Genomic DNA, 21,246 nt, shown 5'->3' with positions numbered 1-21,246 from the left:
GAGGCTTCAATTGTGGCTTTGAGACAACATACGACTGCTCGGAATTTGTTCTCTTCGTGGCTGTCTGCTCGTCATTCAGGTGATAACAACTCTTCTCCTAGTACTAGTCGATCTCCTAGTATCATTACTTCTCATCCTGTAAGTAGTGTTAATGGTGAAAATGTGTCTCCTTCCCCTCCTCACTCTAACGAGTGAGTAAGTAAACTACCTCTAGTGAAAGAGTGAAGTAAGGAGTTCCAGGCAGGCGATAGGGGCTTCGGGGGATAAGATTCATCGTATAAGCCTGAACCCTATTAGTTATGTGCTTCCCCTTCATACCCTAACCCTAATAAAGTGCTTACTAGCATATAGTAATGTACAGATTCACTCTTTATCTAATATAGTAGCTAATAGTTAGTTAAGCATTAGGCGCAACTTCTATAATAGAAAGCATTCAGTCTTGATCTTATCTTTCTGTATTCAAGCTTTGCTTTTGTCTAGGAGCTCGGATTCCACTTCTATCGTTAGAGGGAAGCATAGTTGGAATCTCTTCCAGCGGCGAATAAAAGAATAGCGACTTACCCATAGAGAGAGAAGACAGCTACAGAACACCATTGAAAGTTAAGAAGTCCAGCTCTTTGTCAATACGAACCTACCCTAGCTTCCTTGGCTTCAACTCCTTTACTTCGGACAGCCCTTCCTTCAGCAAGGGAAGCCAGCCTTTCGTGAAGTTCTTTTCTATCGGACTTCAAAAAGATTTGATTCAATCGGCTAAGCCGGGTTTAGAGTCAGCCAGTCCGCTATCTTACGCTATCACCTTCCTGACTTCTACAAGGCATACCTTTTTTCACAACCATGCTACCACGCCTACCTCTAATTGAGCAATCCTTGTGAATAGCTGAAACAAGTGAAACTGCCAAGCGTTTGGGATCTCTCTCTATCTTTTCTTTGGTAAACCCCTTCCTCTTTAGAATCAGTCTAGTCAACCACCCAGACTCTACCAAGTAAGCAACTCTTCATCCCTTACTCTAGATTATCCACCTCAAGAACGACTCCCCCCTTGGTTATTTTTAAGCCAAAGAGACTTATTTACAAGATGTTCGAAATCGCTGATGAAAGGTTATGAAATAGCTTAACTAGATTAGATACGTTAGTTAGCTTTCGTTTAGTAGCTTCATGCCACTCAAGTCTTTTGAATCAAAATTGAAATCGATTGATCATGCGAGACGCTAAAAGGTAGGAACAGCATCGGTCTTTATCCCAAAATGGTACACACAAGTGAGTTCGATTCTCGCTCTACCCTATTGTGCTTAAACTATTCTCGTCAATGAATACGGTACGCTCCTCCGTATCGTCAGTCGGTTTGAGCGACCGACAGAAGGCTTTTTGCTGGCTTTCCAGTTCCATTCGCTAGACCCAGTGTGCGAGGTCAGTGCTCTCGCTTTGAGGGATTACTTCTTCACTACTCTTCAGTTAGTTAGCTAGTGTCATTGTCCTTCTGCATCCTCTCTCCGCGAGAGTCTCTCTCTGCACTAAGGGAGTGGGTCTTACATAGGTCAACCAGGAAAAGAAAGCTTTTTTTAGTATATTTCTGATCTGCGTAGGGCAGGGTTTAAGACTATATAAGGGCCGGAGAAAGCGAAAGAATGCCTTTGTATTGACTTAATGCTCCAACCAGAATTAGTTCGTGATCAATCAATCCCCTCAACTAGCATCTATTAGTTAAGGGGGGTCTACGCTGAATGACGCCCAAGAATTTGAAATGGTACTTGAGGTTAAAAAAAAAATATCCTTAAAAAAGGGGGCCAGATTCTTACTATTTCAAGGGGATCTTGGACCTATTTCATTAAGTTTTTGCCCGCAATTCGTATTCTTAAAAAAAAATGAATATATTGTGAAGAATAAAATCGACAAATGGAAGGAATAGGGAATCGCTTGGAGTCTGAATAAGATCAGCAGAAAACACAACGATAGGGCGTCTCAAACATAGACAGTGTTGTAGAAAAAAGATCTTTTTTCTTCGGTGGATATCGACAATCCAGTTCCGTAGGAAGAAGGCCTAGAAAGGGTCAGGTCAGCGGGCCAATAAAAAAGACCTGCTTTTGACGCTACGCTGTGCCGACCAGCAGCGGGATGCTACTCACGAGCTGGTCAGGGACAGGTGTTCCGGTCACTTCTTCGATACCATTGTGGTAGCACGGGAACCTCTGAATGGGGGCGGTTTTCATCTCACCGCCGGCGTGTAGAAGACTTACTTGTGCATCCAAGCACAGCGCAGCCAAGAGCTGATAGTGAAGTATAGGGCTTTTTACAGCCAGTAAAATGCAGTTAGCGAAGCACGCGCTAAAACAGTAAAAGAATAAAAGAAGAACACACCCCCTTCTCAAACAAGTCTCTTTCGATTGTCTTTTCTGACCTGCTGTTACTCAACAGAACTAGACTCACGAACTAAGCTAGCAACTCCTTAAGAAGGAAAGGAAAGACAGACTTTGCCTAGCCTGAAAGAGAGTAACTTCGCTGACTTAATGCCAGAGATATCATTAGAATAGGAAGTGATTCCAAAAGGCGCTCTTACCGTGTGAGTAGCCGCTCCTAATCTTTTGCCCATAGGAGCACTTCTTAAAAGAAAAGCAGTGGCTATTATATCACCAACCGCAGCTAGAAAGAGAACAGAAGAGTAGTGAAGAAGGAATCCCTCAAAGCCCCTTCTCCATCTCTAGCAGCTGGCATTCCCTCCTTATTAGATTAAGATGTTACTTTCTTTAGTTTAGCAGATCCGGTATCGGAGGCATTCTTCTAAGATTAAGAATCTTTCAGGGGGAGTAGCACTTCTACCTATACTTGAAGTAGCTAAGGTGTTAACTCAGTAATCTAAGTTAAGGAATACATGTAAATCTCCCAAGGTAAGGTTCTAAAAGAGTTTTCTTTTTTGGAAGATAGCATAAGTTTTCTAGCTTGATGCAGGTCTCAGGACTTCCCAAGTCTTTGATAACGTTGTAAACAAAAGGAGTATATAAATAGAGATTTACCTTAGTAAGAAAGGCGTCAATAACAAATCCTTAATCAGTGGAAGACTAATAAAGCTGAGTAGCCTGAGGATTTTATCAACGAATGGAAGAAGCAGTAAGAGATAGATATAATTTCTATTAGGGAAAAACTCCTTTTCTTTACCCTTTCAACACATGGATTTTCTACTAAAGAGAGGGTCTTCTATCATGAGTATGATATGTATTGTAAAGGGTCGTAAAGTCTCGCTTTATGCTTGAAAAAAGTGCCATACCTGCGAATTCCTTTAAAGAAACCATAAAGGAGATGGTCTTAAATTCATCTACTGAATGACCCCGCTTCCATAGGGGTTGTATTCGGAAAGGGTAGTGGGTAGGGCTTATCTTTCCCCCAGACTACTTGGCTCACTGGAAATCATTCCACGTACAGGAACTGGGAAAAAAAGGGGGGGCTCGACAGGGATCTGATACCTGGCTTTCTTGGTATGAGAGGTTGGTTATGTAGGCTGCCAACCTTTCCTAGGTTGTTTCGATCAGGCCAAATAATCGAAAAGAAAAGAGTGGAAGCGGGCTAGTCCCCGAAAATGCCCGGTACTTTAGCGTTGGGGACAAGTAAGATTCTTATCTGGTTTATCCGCCATCGTTATCACAAATTTAATATCCTGGTAATGTGCCAGCCCTGCTCTTCCAATTCCATTTCGAGAGTCATCATAGCTCTTTTGGACTTATACATGCAGCACTCTTTTCTCTTTCGGCATAGACCCGGGCCGGGTACTTCTCCTTTATCCCTTGCTTTTTTGCTCGGCCACTCTCTGTTCTTAAGTAAGGGCTCCCCTCTCTAAAAAAAAATATGTTAATCGTTACCGAGTTGCTTTTCCTTGCTCCAGAGGAGATTGGTATTGGTAGAGTCGCATTCAACCCCGTCTTTTTGCCCTTTGGCTGGGGTTGGGGAGAAAAGCTTTTTTGTTGTCGGAAAATCCCTCTCCTTTCAGTCGAGCTGAATTACATTCACCCTCGTGTTCTCTCCCGTGAAGTGATGAACCCGGCATTCAATCCCTATGGAAAAGCAAGTCTTCCGATTGGAGTAAACCCCCTGATTGCCTAAGATCTTCCTATATTCAACAACGACCTTACGGTCCCGATGCCAAACGTCACCAAGGACAATAAAATCCGCGAACCGTTGTCTAGGCTAAACCCGAGTCAATGCCGTGATCGCTCTGGTGTCAGACGCCAGGTGATGATTATCAGGGCCCCGAACTAACCTCTCTAACCACCGAATCGATGTCACACAGATAATAAGCCTCCCCTATCTCTATTTAGTTGCGGCTGACAGCCATAAAGTCTTATCATCAGTTGTCATCCGCGACAAGGTTGTCAACCTACGCTGCGCTCACCATAGCAAATAGCGGGTCTGTCTGTATCCTAGGTAAGCCCCGAATATAAGGACTTACACCTGGCTTTCACCCGGAAGCTTTGATGAACGACTAGTTTCAATCTTTTATTGAAACTAATAGTCCGCTTAGTAGAAAGATGAGACCCATTAGGAGATAATCATGGCATAATCTAACCTGAGCCACACAAAGACTCCCATGCCTTTCTTGGTCGACAAGGGAGCGAGTGACGAGAGGGTAGCAAAGAGAGGGAAACTCTTTAGTAAGATAGCATTCAGGCTTGAAAAAGATCTTCCTTCTTATTGTCTTATTCTTATACTATTATACCTGCTCCGAGATGATAGAAAAGACAGCTCGCCATGACGCATGACGAAGGAATAGAGGAGGACGGAAAGTGTACGCAGTCCGAGCTTGAAAAGCATTAAAAAACGGTGTACACCGGCCAACAAACTAGTTCTAGAGCCTTAGTAGTCGAAGTTCTCTTACCGGGGCTTCAGCAAAGAACAGAATTCCGCATTTTCATATTCAAAATACTCTACTTTGTCAACAGTCCGAGCAAGACAGTAGTAAGAATAAGGAAGGAAAGTTGCTAGGGAAGTAGGCTTAGCTCTTGTTACCCAACCAGGGATGGACGTAATAAAGTAATATATATAGGAAAGACCGAAGTAGTAGTTCTCGGAATAGAGTCCGCTCTTGCTACTCTTCGCCAGCCTTCGGTGGTGTGCTTTGTTCCTTGAGTAAGGGCATTGGGATGTAGAGACTGCTTTAGGGGTGCCCAAGACCTTCCAGGAAAGTCCGCATACCTGGTGATAGTTTTCACCTCTTCAAGACTCATGGCTGAAAAGGACTTAGTAAAGGCCGGATCTTCTTATCTCCACTGAAAGCCCAGCCCAATAAGAAGAGACTTAGGAAAGGGAATTAGTAATAGGTTATACAGAGAGTCGATGAGCAGCTCCAGACTTCGTTAATGGCTATCTGCCCCCGGGAAAGCAAACTGGTTGTAGTTCGGGGTTCAAGCCGAGACTGCTATCTCTGAGTTAGTTCTGTGGGGGCTACTCGTTCCCGAAGGGGAGAGCCTCTTATATATACATAATACCACGAAAGCAAAGGAAAGAGTGAGACCCCTTGCTTACCAATACGTAAAATAGTAGAGGCTTTGGCGATGCTTTCCTCTGTAAACCATGAAAGTCAGCAAGTCGTAGTCGCTTCATAAGTTGAAAAGATTCGGCCTGTTTTATGTGTGCCAATTACGTGGACTCCATTGGCTCCTTCTTCACAATCTCTTGCTTGTTGGTGGCACTCAAGCTTCTGGGACCGTTACCCCAGCGTCCGCTTTGAAGCCAGTGAGACTTCTCAAGCACCTCAGATCAAGAGCATGGGGATCAAGCCACTGACTTGCTAGCTTCTCAAGTAAAGGGCCTCTAGGGTATACGATTTCTCACACGAAAGCTGGTACGCTAAACGTAGAAAGTGAGGATGGGTAATACCGGTAAAGGGAGTCGAGCCCGTATTCAATTACCTAGAGCTCATGGACATGCAAAATGGGTCTTCATTAGTATGCTTACTCAGTGCTGTGAAACCAATGGTCACATAGGTGACCTACAGTTGGGCATATACACAAACAACCTAAAAAATAACGACTGGAAACACTCCATTCATCATGGTGTATGGAGCTGAAGCTCTCATTCCCCGGTCACCAGTCTACGATTGGCAGTACCGCATCGATTGGGAGACATAGAAAGCGATCGTTTACACAAATTGATCCACCCCGAGGAAGATGGCAACCGCCTGTGCAAGAGCAAGAGCGTAAAGCTTGGCATGATAGGCAGTTACATCAGAAACCGCTTTTCAAGAAGTAAGACATAGGATTTGTCACACTGCGATTCCTTCTCGATGCTTTGAATAGCGTAGTTTCGTACCTATTGGGATATATATATAATATTCTACAAATTAACCAATACGGATTGATATACATATTCCAAATATTAAAAAAAAGTTGAAACACTCAAATAAAAATAGAGTCTCGAAGAGTTAAAGGATGAAGATAAATAAGAATTATCTTAGATAAATTCCAAATAGAATCAGATTCCCTTTGGTATATATTTCTTGATTTCCTAATAATATAAGAATTTATAGGTATAGGACTTTCTGACCCCTCTAAGTAAGTAATTGATGGATACGCGGTACAAAGTTCATAATACATAACTTTTTAGTTCATTCTATCGGTTCTTAGCTCATCCAAAAGAAAACTTTTTCAAATCTCAATGAATTCGTGACTTGTCTTTTATTTTTTTATCTATCCATATTCCATATATAGAATACCTGCGGGACATCAGTTACTCTATTTAATCTAGAGCAGAACATATATAATATAAAAAGTCTTTATGTCGTAGAAGTGAAAATAAATTCCTTACCATTCAATAAGCATCTTGTATTTCATAAAAATTGGGGACAATATAATCCTTACGTAGGGGCCATCCTATCCAACTTTCAGGCATTAAAATACGTTTCAAGCGTGGATGATTATCATAGGAGATTCCCAACATATCATAAGATTCCCGTTCTTGAAAATCCGCGCTTTTCCAAACCCAGAAAACGGACGGAATTCTAGGATTCCTCCTTGAAGCAAATACTTTTATGCATACTTCTTCTGGTTGATCCACACCGTATTCTATTCTCGTAAGATGATACACACTAGCTAACAGCCCGCCTGGTGCTACATCATAAGCACATTGAGAACGTAAATAATTGTAACCATATACATATAAAATAACAGCAATGGAATGCCAATCTTCGGGCTTTATTTGTAAAGTCTCTATTCCTTGGTAATCGAAGCCCAAAGATCTATGAACTAGCCCGTGTTTGACTAGCCAAGCAGACAAACGACCCTGCATCTTGTTTATATCTCCTTCCTTTTTTGTATAAATATTTTACATTGACTTTAACGATACGATGAGATTTATCAAAATTGACTTGCTGCTTACAATTCCAAAAACAAAAAAAAAGAATCCTGTTTAATTCACTAATTCATGGGAAGATGATGAGCTTTTGTACTTGAAAAATGTTTCATGAGGAATCTCGGAAGTAGATCGAATTTTATATTTATAAAGCAATTCTTGATCATAATTTCCGGTATGAATGCTACGCTCAACACGAAACTTGTGATTGATAGTAAAACATCGATTCTTCTGTTGAGACTTAATTCTATCTTCATAGATTTCCCGAGATATTTTTTTACGAAGCTTTGTTATAGCATCTATAACTGCTTCTGGTTTAGGGGGGCAGCCCGGCAAATAGACATCCACAGGAATTAGTTTATCGACCCCTCGAACAGTACTATAAGAATCGGTACTGAACATCCCTCCTGTAATTGTACATGCTCCCATAGCAATAACATATTTTGGTTCAGGCATTTGCTCATATAATCTCACTAAAGAAGGTGCCATTTTCATTGTTACGGTACCTGCTGTTAAAATTAGGTCCGCTTGTCTAGGGCTCGATCTGGGTACCAGTCCATAACGATCAAAGTCGAATCGCGAGCCTATTAATGAAGCAAATTCAATGAAGCAACAACTGGTACCGTAGAGAAGCGGCCATAAACTCGAGAGCCTTGACCAATTTGAAAGATCATTTGATGTAGTTGAAATAACTGAATTTTGGGCTATTCGATCAAGTAGTGGAAACTCAATGGAATTCATAACTGTTTCAATCTTATTTTTTTTTTTTCGTTGCATTCTATATATAGATTCTACCGACAAGGGAACTTCTTTTGATTATTCGGACGCACCAACAGCTTACGAAATTGTATTGCGAGCCTCTACTCGTGTCCTAGCTCGTCTGAGAGCTAGATTTGCTTCAATTAATTGTCTCTTTCCTTCCGCCTTCTTCAAGTTAGCTTCTGCTATTTCAAGAGTTTCCTGAGCTTCTTGTGGATCAATGTCACTACCCTTCTCAGCATCATTTACTAAAATAGTAATCTGATTATTGCTTATTCTAGCAAAACCGCCCATCAGAGCCATTGTTGACCATTGGTCGTCAAGGCCTAACATTCTTAAAACACCTATATCTACGGCTGTCGCAGTAGCGGCATGGTCTTTTAATACGCCGATTTGGCCACTATTAGTAGATAAAATGATTGCTTTTACTTGTGAATTCCAAACACTTCGATTAGGAGTCAGTACACAAAGATTTAAGGTCATTTCTTTAATTTGCTCTCCATTTCTAAGTTTATAGCTTTCGCGGTAGCTTCATCGATGTTACCTACCAAATAAAAGGCTTGTTCGGGAAGACCATCTAATTCTCCGGAAAGAATTAATTGAAATCCTCTAATTGTTTCTGCTAGGCCAACATATTTTCCTGGAGAGCCTGTAAATACTTCTGCTACGAAAAAGGGTTGTGATAAGAAACGCTCAATTTTTCGTGCTCTTGCTACAGTTAAACGATCTTCTTCAGATAATTCGTCCAATCCAAGGATAGCGATAATATCTTGAAGTTCTTTGTAACGTTGTAAGGTTTGCTTAACTCTTTGCGCAGTTTCATAATGTTCCTCGCCAACGATCCTAGGTTGGAGCATAGTTGACGTTGAATCTAACGGATCCACCGCTGGATAGATCCCTTTGGCCGCCAATCCTCTTGATAGTACGGTAGTAGCATCTAAATGTGCAAATGTCGTGGCAGGAGCGGGGTCGGTCAAATCGTCTGCAGGTACATAAACTGCTTGAATCGAAGTTATGGACCCTTCTTTTGTAGAAGTAATTCTTTCCTGTAACGAGCCCATTTCGGTACTAAGAGTAGGTTGATAGCCCACAGCGGAAGGCATTCTACCCAATAAGGCAGATACTTCAGACCCTGCTTGGACGAAACGGAAGATATTGTCGATAAATAGAAGTACGTCTTGCTCATTAACATCTCGGAAATATTCCGCGGGCAGTTAACCCAACTCTCATACGTGCCCCCGGCGGTTCATTCATTTGACCATAGACTAAAGCCACTTTTTACTCTGCAATATTTTGTTCATTGATAACTCCGGATTCTTTCATTTCCATGTAAAGATCATTTCCTTCACGAGTACGTTCACCTACTCCGCCAAATACGGATACGCCCCCATGAGCTTTTGCAATGTTGTTGATCAATTCCATAATGAGTACTGTTTTACCCACTCCTGCTCCCCCAAACAGTCCGATTTTTCCTCCACGGCGATAAGGAGCTAAAAGATCTACCACTTTAATTCCGGTTTAAAAAATAGACAATTTTGTATCTAACTGTGTAAAGGCGGGCGCAGATCTATGAATAGGAGATGTTGTGCCGCCGACTGGAACGCTTAAAGGAGCTCCTGTGTCAATAACTTCCATTCCTCGCGTTAGGCCATCTGTAGCACTCATAGCTACAGCCCTAACTCGATTATTTCCTAATAACTGTTGTACCTCAGTTGATCGATTAATTAAATAAGAAATAGGAGTTAGCAATCCATTTTGTTGGTACCATCCAAACGAATCAAATTCAATTGTTTACTTTTTTTAATTATTAGAATTTGAATTGTTCTATTTCTATTCAATTTCAATCCACCTATTTTCAAAATATCAAACAAATGGATGACCAAAAATCCTGATAAAGTCTTTTATTTGCCTATCATTCTAGACAATCCTTTCTATATTATCTACGGAAATCGAACCCGAACTCTAAACTCTATTTTTTTTATGATTCATTATTTCTATCGAACTGGGACCTAGTTCGTATTTAGTATATAGATTTATGTCTAGCCTTTTCATGATGGAATTCCGCATATTTGCACATCTAGGATATACATATACAACATATACCCCTGTCAAGGGTAAATTTCGAATTATTTAATTCGTTCCATTCAAATGGGGACAAACGGGGTTAATAAATTAGAAACCTAAAGAACAACTGTTACGGTTGGGTTGCGCCATATATATGAAAGAGTATACAATAATGATGTATTTGGCGAATCAAATACATGGTCTATTAACGAACCATTTTGATTAGTTGATAATATTAATTGAGAATTTTATGAAAGATTCCTGTAAAAGGTTTTCTTAAGGCCGAATTTATGTCGAGTAGACCTTGTTGCTTTGTTGTAAAAAATTAAAAATAAAATTTGTAGGGAGGGACTTATGTCACCACAAACAGAGACTAAAGCAAGTGTTGGATTTAAAGCTGGTGTTAAAGATTACCGATTGACTTATTATACTCCTGAGTATGAAACCCTAGATACTGATATATTGGCAGCATTCCGAGTAACTCCTCAACCTGGAGTTCCACCTGAAGAAGCGGGGGCTGCAGTAGCTGCCGAATCTTCTACTGGTACATGGACAAGTGTATGGACCGACGGACTTACCAGTCTTGATCGTTACAAAGGACGATGCTACAACATCGAGCCCGTTGCTGGAGAAGAAAATCAATATATTTGTTATGTAGCGTATCCTTTAGACCTTAGATACAATTTTTTTCATTCTTTAATTCAGAACGAACGGGGCGCGCTTTGGAAGAAGCAATATGTTATAGAGCTACTAATAAGAAGGCGGCCCTTAACCCCAAATGCCATTGCCAGCGGATATACGGGGGGAGCATCAAAATTTGCGAAAGGAATGCAAGAGGAGACTGAACTTGCAAAAGCTACCTTGAACAAAGCCGCAAACAAAGAAGTTCCCGGTCAAAGGAGTGTCATCGTAAGGGTTGATGGTGATCCAGACCCAAAAGAAGTTGTCACCAAAGTAAGCACGGTGGCAGGACTTTGCTATTACATCCCCCGATGCGATGAAAAGCAGTGGCAGCTCAAAGTCAAAGCAATGGGTTTTCATTGTCTTTTCACATGCGTAATAACGATTGCTTCCCCATGCCAATGTCGATCAGTTGGTACTTTAGCATTTTAGAGTTTCCTCGCATATGATAAGGGTTTGAAAAAAGAGCTCTTTCTGGTGCAATATATATAGTATATATAGCGTTAGTTCAGTCAAGCTTTCTTAGTAAAGGGAAAGGAGTTCATGATTTCAATCCTTCTTGCTCTTTCTTTTCTTCTCGGACGGTCTTCTATTTTTCTTCCTAGCTTTCAAAAGTCTTTCTTTTCCGGCTAGGAAGCAGATGAGGATGCTGAAACGGGTCCCAAGTCAACTGCATGCGCTACTACTGCCTCCCTAGCAGCCACCTCTGCCCCCTTTCTAGTGCAATATCTGACGGTAGCAAATCCCGCAGATCGAAAGCCATCACCTTCTCGTCCGGAATCCCTTCGAACCGTCTTAGCTTCCCTTCGTTCGCTTCCATATACACTACCATTTCATCTACCTGTTTTCCGAGCATATTTGATCACAGTCCCATAAGCAGTAGGAACCGCGAGAGAGCTTATTTCGTGTTCGAGATCCAGATGGTCTCCCATTTCTTCTTTGTTTGCGATTAACGGCCTACCGGGTGCAATAGATCCAATTGCTGGCGCAGAACTCCTGAATTCACCCAGCCCTTCTCACTTCTGGTTCATCAAGATAGGCTGGATAGCGGCATATCCCCATTTGTTCCATTCGCTGCCCAGCCCTCAGGGCCAAGGATGAGCACAAATTCTTACGTTTGATCGGTCTCATAGCCGTGTGATCTCCAGATAGAAAATGGTTTTGGTCGAGCGTCTAACGAAGTGGTGGAATACCGTCACATTGAAAATCGTGAGATGGGAGAGCATCGAAAGGTTGGTTTGGCCAGCCCAGACTTCTTTTCCTTCTAGGCTTCTAGTAGCCCTTCCTTCTTTCTTTTAGCAGCTCATCTCTCATCTTGAATGTTTTGCGAATCTATCGTAATTGGTCTGACCGCTCAAGACTTCTCTCTCTATTCAGTAGAATAAAGAAGTCCTAATATAAAAAAAAAGAAGGAAAGTCCGGCAAGAAAGCAAGATTGACAGCAGACTCCTAGCGTGCCATAGACAGAAGATCTTGCAGAAACGACTACATTTTGACCGTCCTAAATAAACCTTTAGGTTGAAAAAGGATTGTCGGATCGAAATACGGAAGTTTGTTGGCTTTTACAAAGAAATGGGATTTTTTTCGCACGTCACAGCTACTATGTTGTCTGTGACTACAATACGATATTTTCATTGATACGATACAGTAATTCTGATTCAATTGTGACAATAGCCAATAAGCAAGCAGCCGTATAGGGATACCTCTTTGTTGCTCTCTGATTGATAGAGCTGCTTTTATCACTCTTTGTTGACGAAGGCACTCTCTGGGTCGTGGGCCTTGGGCTTTCTCTGACACCTTTCTTCCACGGACTTTGAGGGCTTCGTGTAGACTCAGGTCCAGCAATAGAAGGCTCCTGTTGCTCAGGTGCTTGTGCCCGCATACTTTAGTCTAGCATCCCGGAATCCGGCAGTATTACATTTTCGTTTTTTAAAATATATGATGATGCCTCATCGAAAACGAAATGTGGAAATAAAGAGACTTGTAGTCGGATCAATGCACCCCCACCCTTTCTTCTGCTGATCATAGCCGAAAAAGATGCACCTTATAGCCGGATTCTCCAGCTTTGTCTTTAGTTGCTTCCTTCCTTATTCATATTTGAGGAGAACGAAGTTGAATCCTTTCTATAAGTGATTCTTCAAGTCGTGCCAGACCACTTCTTCCAATTGGTTTGGTTTTCCTCTGCGCCTTGCGAGAGCCCTGAGTCAGGTCCTTAGGGGCATCTCATCCAGAGGGGCTCCTGATTTTAGGTTTCTTTGTGGCATCGCCTTTCCTTTCGATAGAAAGAAAGAGAACCTAATTGTCGACACCTCCGCCTAGACACCTACTTCAACGTGCTCCGTAGCGAAGAAGCTCTGTCCGTCATTTAGCATCAGTGCGTTCTGAAGCGGCTGCAGCATCTGTTGTCACTTTTACCAACTGTATAAAGATTTGCTTCTTAAGCTGCTAGCTCGATCTTATGGTCTGGCTTTCGAACCGGAAGGGCTTAGATTGATTTGCAGGATGCCGGTTGACTCTTCCCTTTTTTAAAAGTCCCTTAACGTTCGACTTGCATGTGTTAAGCAAAGAGCTCTCCTCAATAGTCAGATAGGATCGTAGGCGTACGGTGACCGGCTTCGCGAGACCTGTCTTTTCAGATGTTAATGATAGCATTGTAAGATAATCGGTATCTGTCCCTCGAGAAAGAGTAAGATAGGCAAAAAGGCATAGAGACAACAGCGGTAATGCCGCATCTCTCGATGAGAAGGAAAGAAGGTCGGCGACTAGTCGTATTGTCATCAGATGAATGACTAGCCTTGGAAGGCCTTTTGAAGTGGAAAGCAAAGGATTTATAGAGCTGGGCTTGACCTTCTATTCTAGCCGTTCCGTTAGAGGGGAAAAGAGAGGTGAAAGCAAGGAAGCGAAGCGGGGAAACGCAGGAATGAACTCATTTTCTTGGTGCCATATAGACATTTTTCATTTTTTCAAGACATCCCGAGGGTTTCAACCGCTTCCCCCAGAGGCGAAGGAGGGGCTACTTACTGGTGCAGGAACAAGACCAATTAAATGGGGTGGTGCCACTTTCTATCCTTGATTAGGTGAAAGAAAGGAATTGAGAGTCTAAAGGATTCCACTAGAATAGAACAGAACTGAGATTCTCTACTTCAACTTGACTTTGGGACAGAGAAGGGAGAACATGATCCTTTATAGAGGAAGTTCCCCCGATGACTACGACTATAGGGATTCTTCTCAGTCTGTCTTTGTTTCCAGCAAAAGCTATAGCTCAGCTTAGGCAAAAGCAACTCTCTTACCTGACTCATATCCTTGAAACTCAACCCTTTTTCGCCTTAGGAGCGGAGCAGCTCCATTTCAAAGGTTAGGCACGATAGCCACTCGGCAAGAAGGAGATGAGCCATATGTGGACCTGATGGAGGGAAGGGGCTACCCAAAAAAGTACGATATTTCTCGATTATCCAATCATTTTACTTGGTCCATAGGGAGGGAGTTTGAAAGATCCCATAGCATCAGGGAAAGCGGTTACCACAAACGAGAGACCAGGAGCAAAATGCCACTCTACTAGACGGAGAGGAGAGGGCCCAGCTTCACTGATTGAGGTTAGGGTTCGGGGGGGACGAGTCAGAGGCTGTCCCAAGAGCGAAAGTCACTGATAGCCGCATTGAGTGGGTCTTCGGGAGAACATGAGTATCACCGGTGTAGTGCAGCTCGAGTCAACCCTCTCCTTTTGGTCGAGCAAACAAGCACCGGCCCGAGCGCAAACGCGCCATTAGCCCTCTCGCTTTGCTCGAGCAGCGGAGCACGTTGCGCGTTAGCTTCGCGCATCCGTTTTCTTGCTGGAGCGAAGAAGCGCTTTCATTCTTTTTGAGACTTACCGCGCGAAAGGCGTAGAGGCGCTGTTCACACGTCTTGGTGAAGAAGCTGTGATTGGTGTGGTTTTTGCTTCTTTCCATTCTTTCTTATACCCAGGTAGGTCAGTGATCTGTGTTGAAGAAATAACCTATGCTATTTCTGCTCTTGGGGGAATAACCGCAGTTGGTGCTTTAGTAGGGGCATTCTATTCTGTTTCAGAAAGAACTCTGAGTGAACAAGGCTAAAGCCTATCTTTTCTTTCTTTTTGCCATTGGAGCACACCTTTCGCTAGAAAGGGATCCATTACGAGTACGAAATGCTTTTCACATACAAGTCGGATAGCGCGATAAGGCATAAAGAATCCACTTTGAAAGCGAAACTCTTGTTGCTGTTGTGCCAGCTTCCGTATACCATTTATTCCCCCCCTATTTGAGTAAGCGGACTGAACAGGGGGAGTACCTTAGATAGTATGCCCCGACGACAGCCTTTCTTTTCCAAAGGAAAGTTTCAGTCTGGAATGGAAGTCCTATAGATTGTGTTTATTTTCTTCTTCAGTCAAGAACAGCCGATTTTCCTTTGTTTGCTTCGTTTTCAGGCTTCGAGCTCTTATCGCCAATCAGTGAATGAGGGAACCCCTTATGAAAAGGTTCATCAATAATGAATGTGGCAAATAGACCTCATGGAAAGTTTGTAGAAAGATATGAATGCCGAGTAGACATCGAGCCCCATCCCTTATGTGGTCTTTTCGTGTTAGAGAAGTTCCTCTAAGCCCGAATCCGCCAGATAACCAGATAATAAGTTGAATGAATAGGATAAGCCAGGGAAAGAAAGATCTTTCCTTCCGGTCTATGCCCCAATCTCCCGCTGTCTTTATTCTTGAACGGCTATCTCAAAAGCAAAAGGCAGATTCATCTCTGAGTGCCACGAAGGGTGGAATCAGAAAGAGATAGGTCATTCTATCGACCAAGGCCTTCCGAAAGAAGAAGGAAAGCTGTGTTTAGGAGCGTACCTGTTCGCCAGAACAACGGTACGATTGGTGAGGAAGTCGGGTCTGTTCTTCACTGCGCTTTATCAGTGTTCGAGTAGCCTGCAGAGAGCATATGGTGGTGACAAAACCCCGCACTCTCTACTCCCAGTCCCCGTCTCCCTCAATAGGTCGGGTTATCCTTGGATCATCCCGTCCTTCCATCGTAGAATGAAAATGAGGAAGGATGAAAAGGCGGATTACTTATCCTCCTAGAAAGGATACTCGGGTATGGTTGGACTGATACACATACCAGCTTTACTTTACCAGGGGCATTCTAGTTAAGCTGCCTAGGGGCTCCCACTCGCTATTGTCCAAAGTCAAAGTCTCAATTTCTTCCCGGAGTTGCATGTCCACCACTTGTAGAGACAAGCAGGCTCCGGACGCTTTGAGGTCAAGGGTTTGGTCTGGGGCGCAAGGTCGACTGTCCGAGAATCCCTTTGATTAGGATCGAAAAGTCTTTTTTAATGGGAAAGAGAATAGAAGTTCTTCGTCTTCGTCCACTCCTCACGGTTGATCACTAACTTTTCAAAGTGAATCTGATATGGATATCTCCTTATTTCATTTATCTATTTTATCAGAGAAGTCACGTCTTACTTGCATAGACTGTACTATGACTTTGCTGCGAAAAAGGGTAAAAGGGTATTAGTATGGACTGCGTGTATTCTCTTCGTCGGATGGGACTGCTGATTCAGATTCGGCGAACGGAGATTCGGATTCTCTAGTTGAAGTTGCTAATGCGGATTCCTCTCCCCGGGGGATTCAGATGTGGATTGGATTCCGCAGCTAATGCTGCTTCATACCTCGCTTCGGGGAAGTCTAATTCTTTTCCTTGCTTCAAGAGTTTTCTTTGAAATGCCTAAAAAGGTTTTATTGGTGGCCTCCGCTTTACCATTAGCTTAGGGTAGTAAGGAGACGAAAGATGATGTTCTATCCTATATTTCTCCTCTTGCAAATATAATAATCTTATTAGATCACCAGCGCACATTGAAAAGGGCCAATGAGCTGAAAGCGGATGCAAAGAAGGGTGCATGAAGAAGATATTTTACAGACTTCTTCACATGATTCTAGCAATCTTCTTCCATGGTCGGCCAGGACCTTCTTTCTTAATCTTATTGCTAAGCATTTGCTATTAACATGATCCCCGCATACTCCATCATGAAATTCTAAAAAGAATAACTTCTACTTCGGCTTTGTCAATAGATTTCATTGCTTGTCCACGGACAGTCTTTTTAAAGAGTTCTCCTCCTCTCATGAAGTAGCGAGTAGCCTGGCGCCTTACGTACTCTTTCTCTCGTTAGTGGGGGGAAGCTTTTCTTTTCAATGAAATTATAGATGTAAAAAAACCATGCTTTCCCATCGTATAGGTCGTCTTTATTCGGGTGCTACAAGACTATCATCAATCAGGCTTCTTACCTTTTTCCAGTCTCTCCATTTCTTCTGTCAAATCATCATATTAAGGCCCCTCTATCCCATGGGGGTTCATCAATCCTCAAAACTTCCCTTTCTTGAATCCAGGGGTAAAGACGAATTCCATCCGGAATTCTCGCTTAATAATAGATTAGGCAATGAGCCGGTTTCTTTTTTTTTCTCAATTATGACAGAGGTACGTAGTCGCTATAGCGAAACTATTGGAGCGCAGGCACTTTCAAAATGGACGCTAAGTTTGAAAGTACATCCGCTAGCTTCTTGCGATATCTAGGTATGTGAAGAAATTCAATCTCTGTGATTCACTAGATTCTGAGACATATCAAGATATAGCATCAATCTAGGCTTTCCCTGGGTTCTTCTCCACCACCTTTCCACCTGTATTGGAAGCAGCAGATGAGAACCTCCTTTCAGCCCATTTCCGAGCCTGCTCAGTCCTTTTTCTAAATGGTTGCTTTTCATGAAAATCCTTTTTCTTGTTTTGTGGCACACCTCCCTCTGAGCTTGTTCGACCCCCTATTCCTCAGACATACTCTCGCAGCGAAGATGGAGATTTGCCTCTTCCTGTTCTTGACAACTCCACTGCTGCCCATACTGCAATAGCTCTGGCAGACCCCTCTTCCTAACAGCGTACCAGCAACATCAAAGAGGAATGGAACCTCTTTTGGTTTTATTCAAACTAGAATCCATTTGATGTCCCCCACCCTTCCCCACCTCCATCCTCCGATCTCCTGGCTCAGCACTACTCAACTTGTGGAATGTAACATATCCTGCAGACAAGAATGGATCGAGGAACTAAAAACATTACAAATACCGGCCAAAAAAGTAGTAAAAAAGAAGCGCGATATGATGAAGAACTAAAAACATTACCAATACCTAAGCAGCAAAAAAAGTAGTAAAAAAGAAGCGCGATATGATGAAGAAATTAAAAACCATATTGCAGTCCTAATTGGACCACTTTTTTAGGTGTATTTCTCCATGAGGATTTAAATAGGAGCTGGCTTTCATAATTTTCAGATAGACCGAGCTCTTCCTGATATCCTTAGTTTTTAAATACTGTTTCAAAGTATATGCTTTCACCAATTTATCCTGCGCCGGTAACGTGAGAGCGGCTCTTCTCCACTTCCACCGAGTTTCCATGATGGAAGTTTCGGTGAAGCCGTCTTCCCGCAGCGCGGATTCCAGCCTTTTATCCAGGGCAACTTGGAATTCGAATCTCTGTGCCGCCGCCTTAGGCGACTCGCACTCGCCTCCATCCCTGATCAGCGCGTCCGAGAACCTTTTAAGCTCTTCTCGGCGCACCGAATCCTCCATTAAGGGTTCGGCCACGAGCTCCTGTCTATGGTTCTCCTCATTAGGAGCATATTCCTTTTCTTCATTAAGAGTATAAATGGTAGCCGGCCCCTCATGCCCAAGAGGGCCAGGTGATGTACTGGACCCTCCCGGCATTTCAGGACATGTATTTAAATACGGCCTTACCGCTTCCGAGAGCTCGTTCATCACGAGCACTCCAAGCGCCCACTTTAAAAGGCACATTATCACCAATTCGGAAATCCATTGAATTGTCTTTGTTAATTCAGTTCCAAAACCCAGACTGTCAAAGAATCTTGTAAACCCTCTTTTACAGTCTGAAAGAAAGAAATAAGATCCCAAAGTTATATCTTGCTGTACTAATTTAACATAATAAAAATGACTAAACCAACTTGAATCTGAACTACGGTTCAGATCAAGTCTTACCGAAATCGGATTTCCTTTTCGTGGCACATATGCTTCGACTTCGATTTTTCCCCCTTTTCTTCCCCAATCCAAATTTTTATCGAAGGTACTTCTTTCAACCAATCGTTCTGTTTGAAAACTCGGTCGTCTACGCAAAGCCCCCGAAATTCTTGATTTTGCACCTTCTAACATAAGAGAGTAGATCATTCTACTCCTTCTAAATGCTTTTTAATTCTTTTTTATTATGTTTTTTCTTTTTTTTATGTTTTTTCTTCTTTTTCTATTTTATTCCCTCACTCTAAAGATTAAGTAAGTAAACTACCTCCAACTTCTTTCTTCTTTCTTTTTATGTTATGGTTATGGATTCTTTTTTATTAGGTTTAGGTTAGAATTAAGATAACCTTGAGATTTCAAAGGTAGTTGACTTGCTTACTTTTACAAGTAAGGAAATGGAAGGATAACCGAACCAACCGGGCGTACTGCTTCTCAACCTTCTGTGACCCTTTCTTCTCTTATGACTTTCCTTGCTTGATGCAAAAAGGGCAGCTAAAGCAGCTCACGTCCAGTCTTAGGAAGTTGACTTGCTGAGTTGAAAGACTTAGGATTCACTGGTCTTGCTTGATTTCCCTTCTCCCGTATTATCGGTGCGGTGGGTAATAAGAACCATGTCCCTTCTTCCCCTCGTAAGGGTCCCCCTCCTCCTCTCACTCGCTGACCGAACAAAGAGTTCGTTGTCGGGCGATCCCGTTGATGAGGTTGCTTGCATCGGTGAATTTACTTCGAGGAAAGCGAGAGTTGCCGTGTGCGAATTGGGTGAAACAGCTTTTCATGTAAATGAGAAGGGCTATGTTTCGGTTTATCCGGGGTGAAACGACTGTGAAAGAGGGGCTTTAGCCTATCTATATAGTATAGTGTAGTGGAGGCCCCGGTAAAGGCCAAACCAAACAATCTCCACGGGCGCTAATAGCTAAAGAAGGAGCCCCTGCCCCGGTATTGAGAAGGGAGGCTAGCTAGTCGGACCCGGGATAAGAGTAGCTGCTTTGGTCCAAAGGCCGAAGGTTTTCACTTCGCCGCGTGCTGTCCAATCGCAGGCATATAACCTAAAGGGCGGAATCAATGCCACCGAGGAAAGCAACCGAGTCGATGGCGAGAACCCCGAACTATGGCTTTGTACACCCTTCCCTTTTTTCCAGGTAAGCTTTTTTATTCCCTTACCTACACACTACTAGGGTCACTTCCCCGAACCACGGAATTTGGGCCCCTTGCCTTAATCGCTTTCCCTTCTTGCTTATGTGTTCCCATACCTTTCATCTTAATAAACCCAGCTTTTATGCCAGTTTCTGTTCTGAATCAAAATCTAATGGTGATATTGGATTTTCTTTTATGTTGTTTGTTGGACCAAGAAAACGGATGCGCTGAGGAATAATAGTACTACACAGTCAGAATACGGTCGGGGGAAGACTATCACTGACCTTTCTTCTGGTCTCACGAATTGGATTTGAACCAATATCTCCGGGCGACTTTCCTTTTCGCGTGATGTAAGTCTATTATTCCTTTCATCATAGGTCAGGCAAAGCGCTTTCTTTTAAGAATGCATATGGTTCCATCTTTCTTTAGTTAACCCACCTTTTTCGAAACTTGTAGTTTTTCTGGGAAAAAGTCTTTCTTAATTTTTCTATTAGCATAGCATTAAGTAGTAAACATTTTACACTAGGGGTTTTATACCATCATACATGCAAAGATAACAAAGAAAACCAAAGAAAGACACTTAGCATAGGAGTAGATCTCCACCCAAGAAAGAAAAAGAAGACCATACATTACAAGACACTACTTTGCGTCTACAGACACTTATTTAAATCTTCTAGAAAGAGTCGACGGACTCTTCTATTCTAGTCTCCCAGGCGACCGAGTGCTTCATGAACAATTAGGGCTTCCTGCTCCGCCCGCAGCGCTTGCTGCCTCTCCTCCAAACCCTCTATGCGCTCTCTGGTAGCGCGAATGCGCGCTTCTTTCCTTGCAGGATCCATTGTTCTAACACTTCTCAAAAGGAAGTTTAGTACTCTACGGTGCTCTTGAATTTCATTTTTCAGTTGCCCCATTTCGGCAGCAATTCCAACAAGCCTGTTTGCAGCAGCATCCATAGCCATACGTGCTATTACTCAATTTCTTTTCTTTTTTTTTGTGATGAAGTGAAGACACTTATCGAGCCTCCATTTATAGAGTAAGATCGCCATGCAGTACGAATTGTATGGCTGGCACAATTCTCATTCTTAGTAGTTCTTATAACAACTTTTCGGCAGTGCAGTTGAATCATGCCTGTTAAATGAAAAACTGGCTGGTTCTAGCTACCAAACAAAAGATCCCCCAATCACACTGCCTGTATGAACAAACAAACT

At 42.6% G+C, this 21,246-nt stretch overlaps 1 protein-coding gene and 1 pseudogene across 1 annotated transcript; both read right to left on the bottom strand.

Annotated features, from left to right (window-relative positions):
• Nucleotides 1-6,541: 6,541 nt before the first annotated feature.
• LOC130827063 (NAD(P)H-quinone oxidoreductase subunit K, chloroplastic-like) lies at nt 6,542-8,573 on the bottom strand. Its single transcript, XM_057692686.1, has 2 exons — nt 7,554-8,573; nt 6,542-7,091 (listed from the first exon to the last, which is right to left on the bottom strand). The coding sequence occupies exons 1-2, from the start codon at nt 8,107-8,109 to the stop codon at nt 6,793-6,795; spliced, it is 855 nt and encodes a 284-aa protein (XP_057548669.1). The 5' UTR covers nt 8,110-8,573; the 3' UTR covers nt 6,542-6,792.
• On the bottom strand, nt 8,571-9,882 carry LOC130826608 (ATP synthase subunit beta, chloroplastic-like; annotated as a pseudogene).
• Between the last annotated feature and the right edge of the window lie 11,364 nt (nt 9,883-21,246).

The sequence above is a fragment of the Amaranthus tricolor genome, chromosome 11 (assembly GCF_026212465.1).
Source record: "Amaranthus tricolor cultivar Red isolate AtriRed21 chromosome 11, ASM2621246v1, whole genome shotgun sequence".
NCBI lineage: Eukaryota > Viridiplantae > Streptophyta > Magnoliopsida > Caryophyllales > Amaranthaceae > Amaranthus > Amaranthus tricolor.
Note: the sequence above shows the minus strand (reverse complement) of the source record. Positions and strands in the feature narration are given on the sequence as shown.

Coding starts and splice junctions, on each gene's coding strand:
- LOC130827063 (XM_057692686.1), bottom strand. CDS start 8,109: ATGCAACGAAAAAAAAAAAATAAGATTGAAACAGTTATGAATTCCATT. Junction 7,092..7,553: donor GTCTCAACAGAAGAATCGAT/GTTTTACTATCA, acceptor CTTATGATGTAG/CACCAGGCGGGCTGTTAGCT.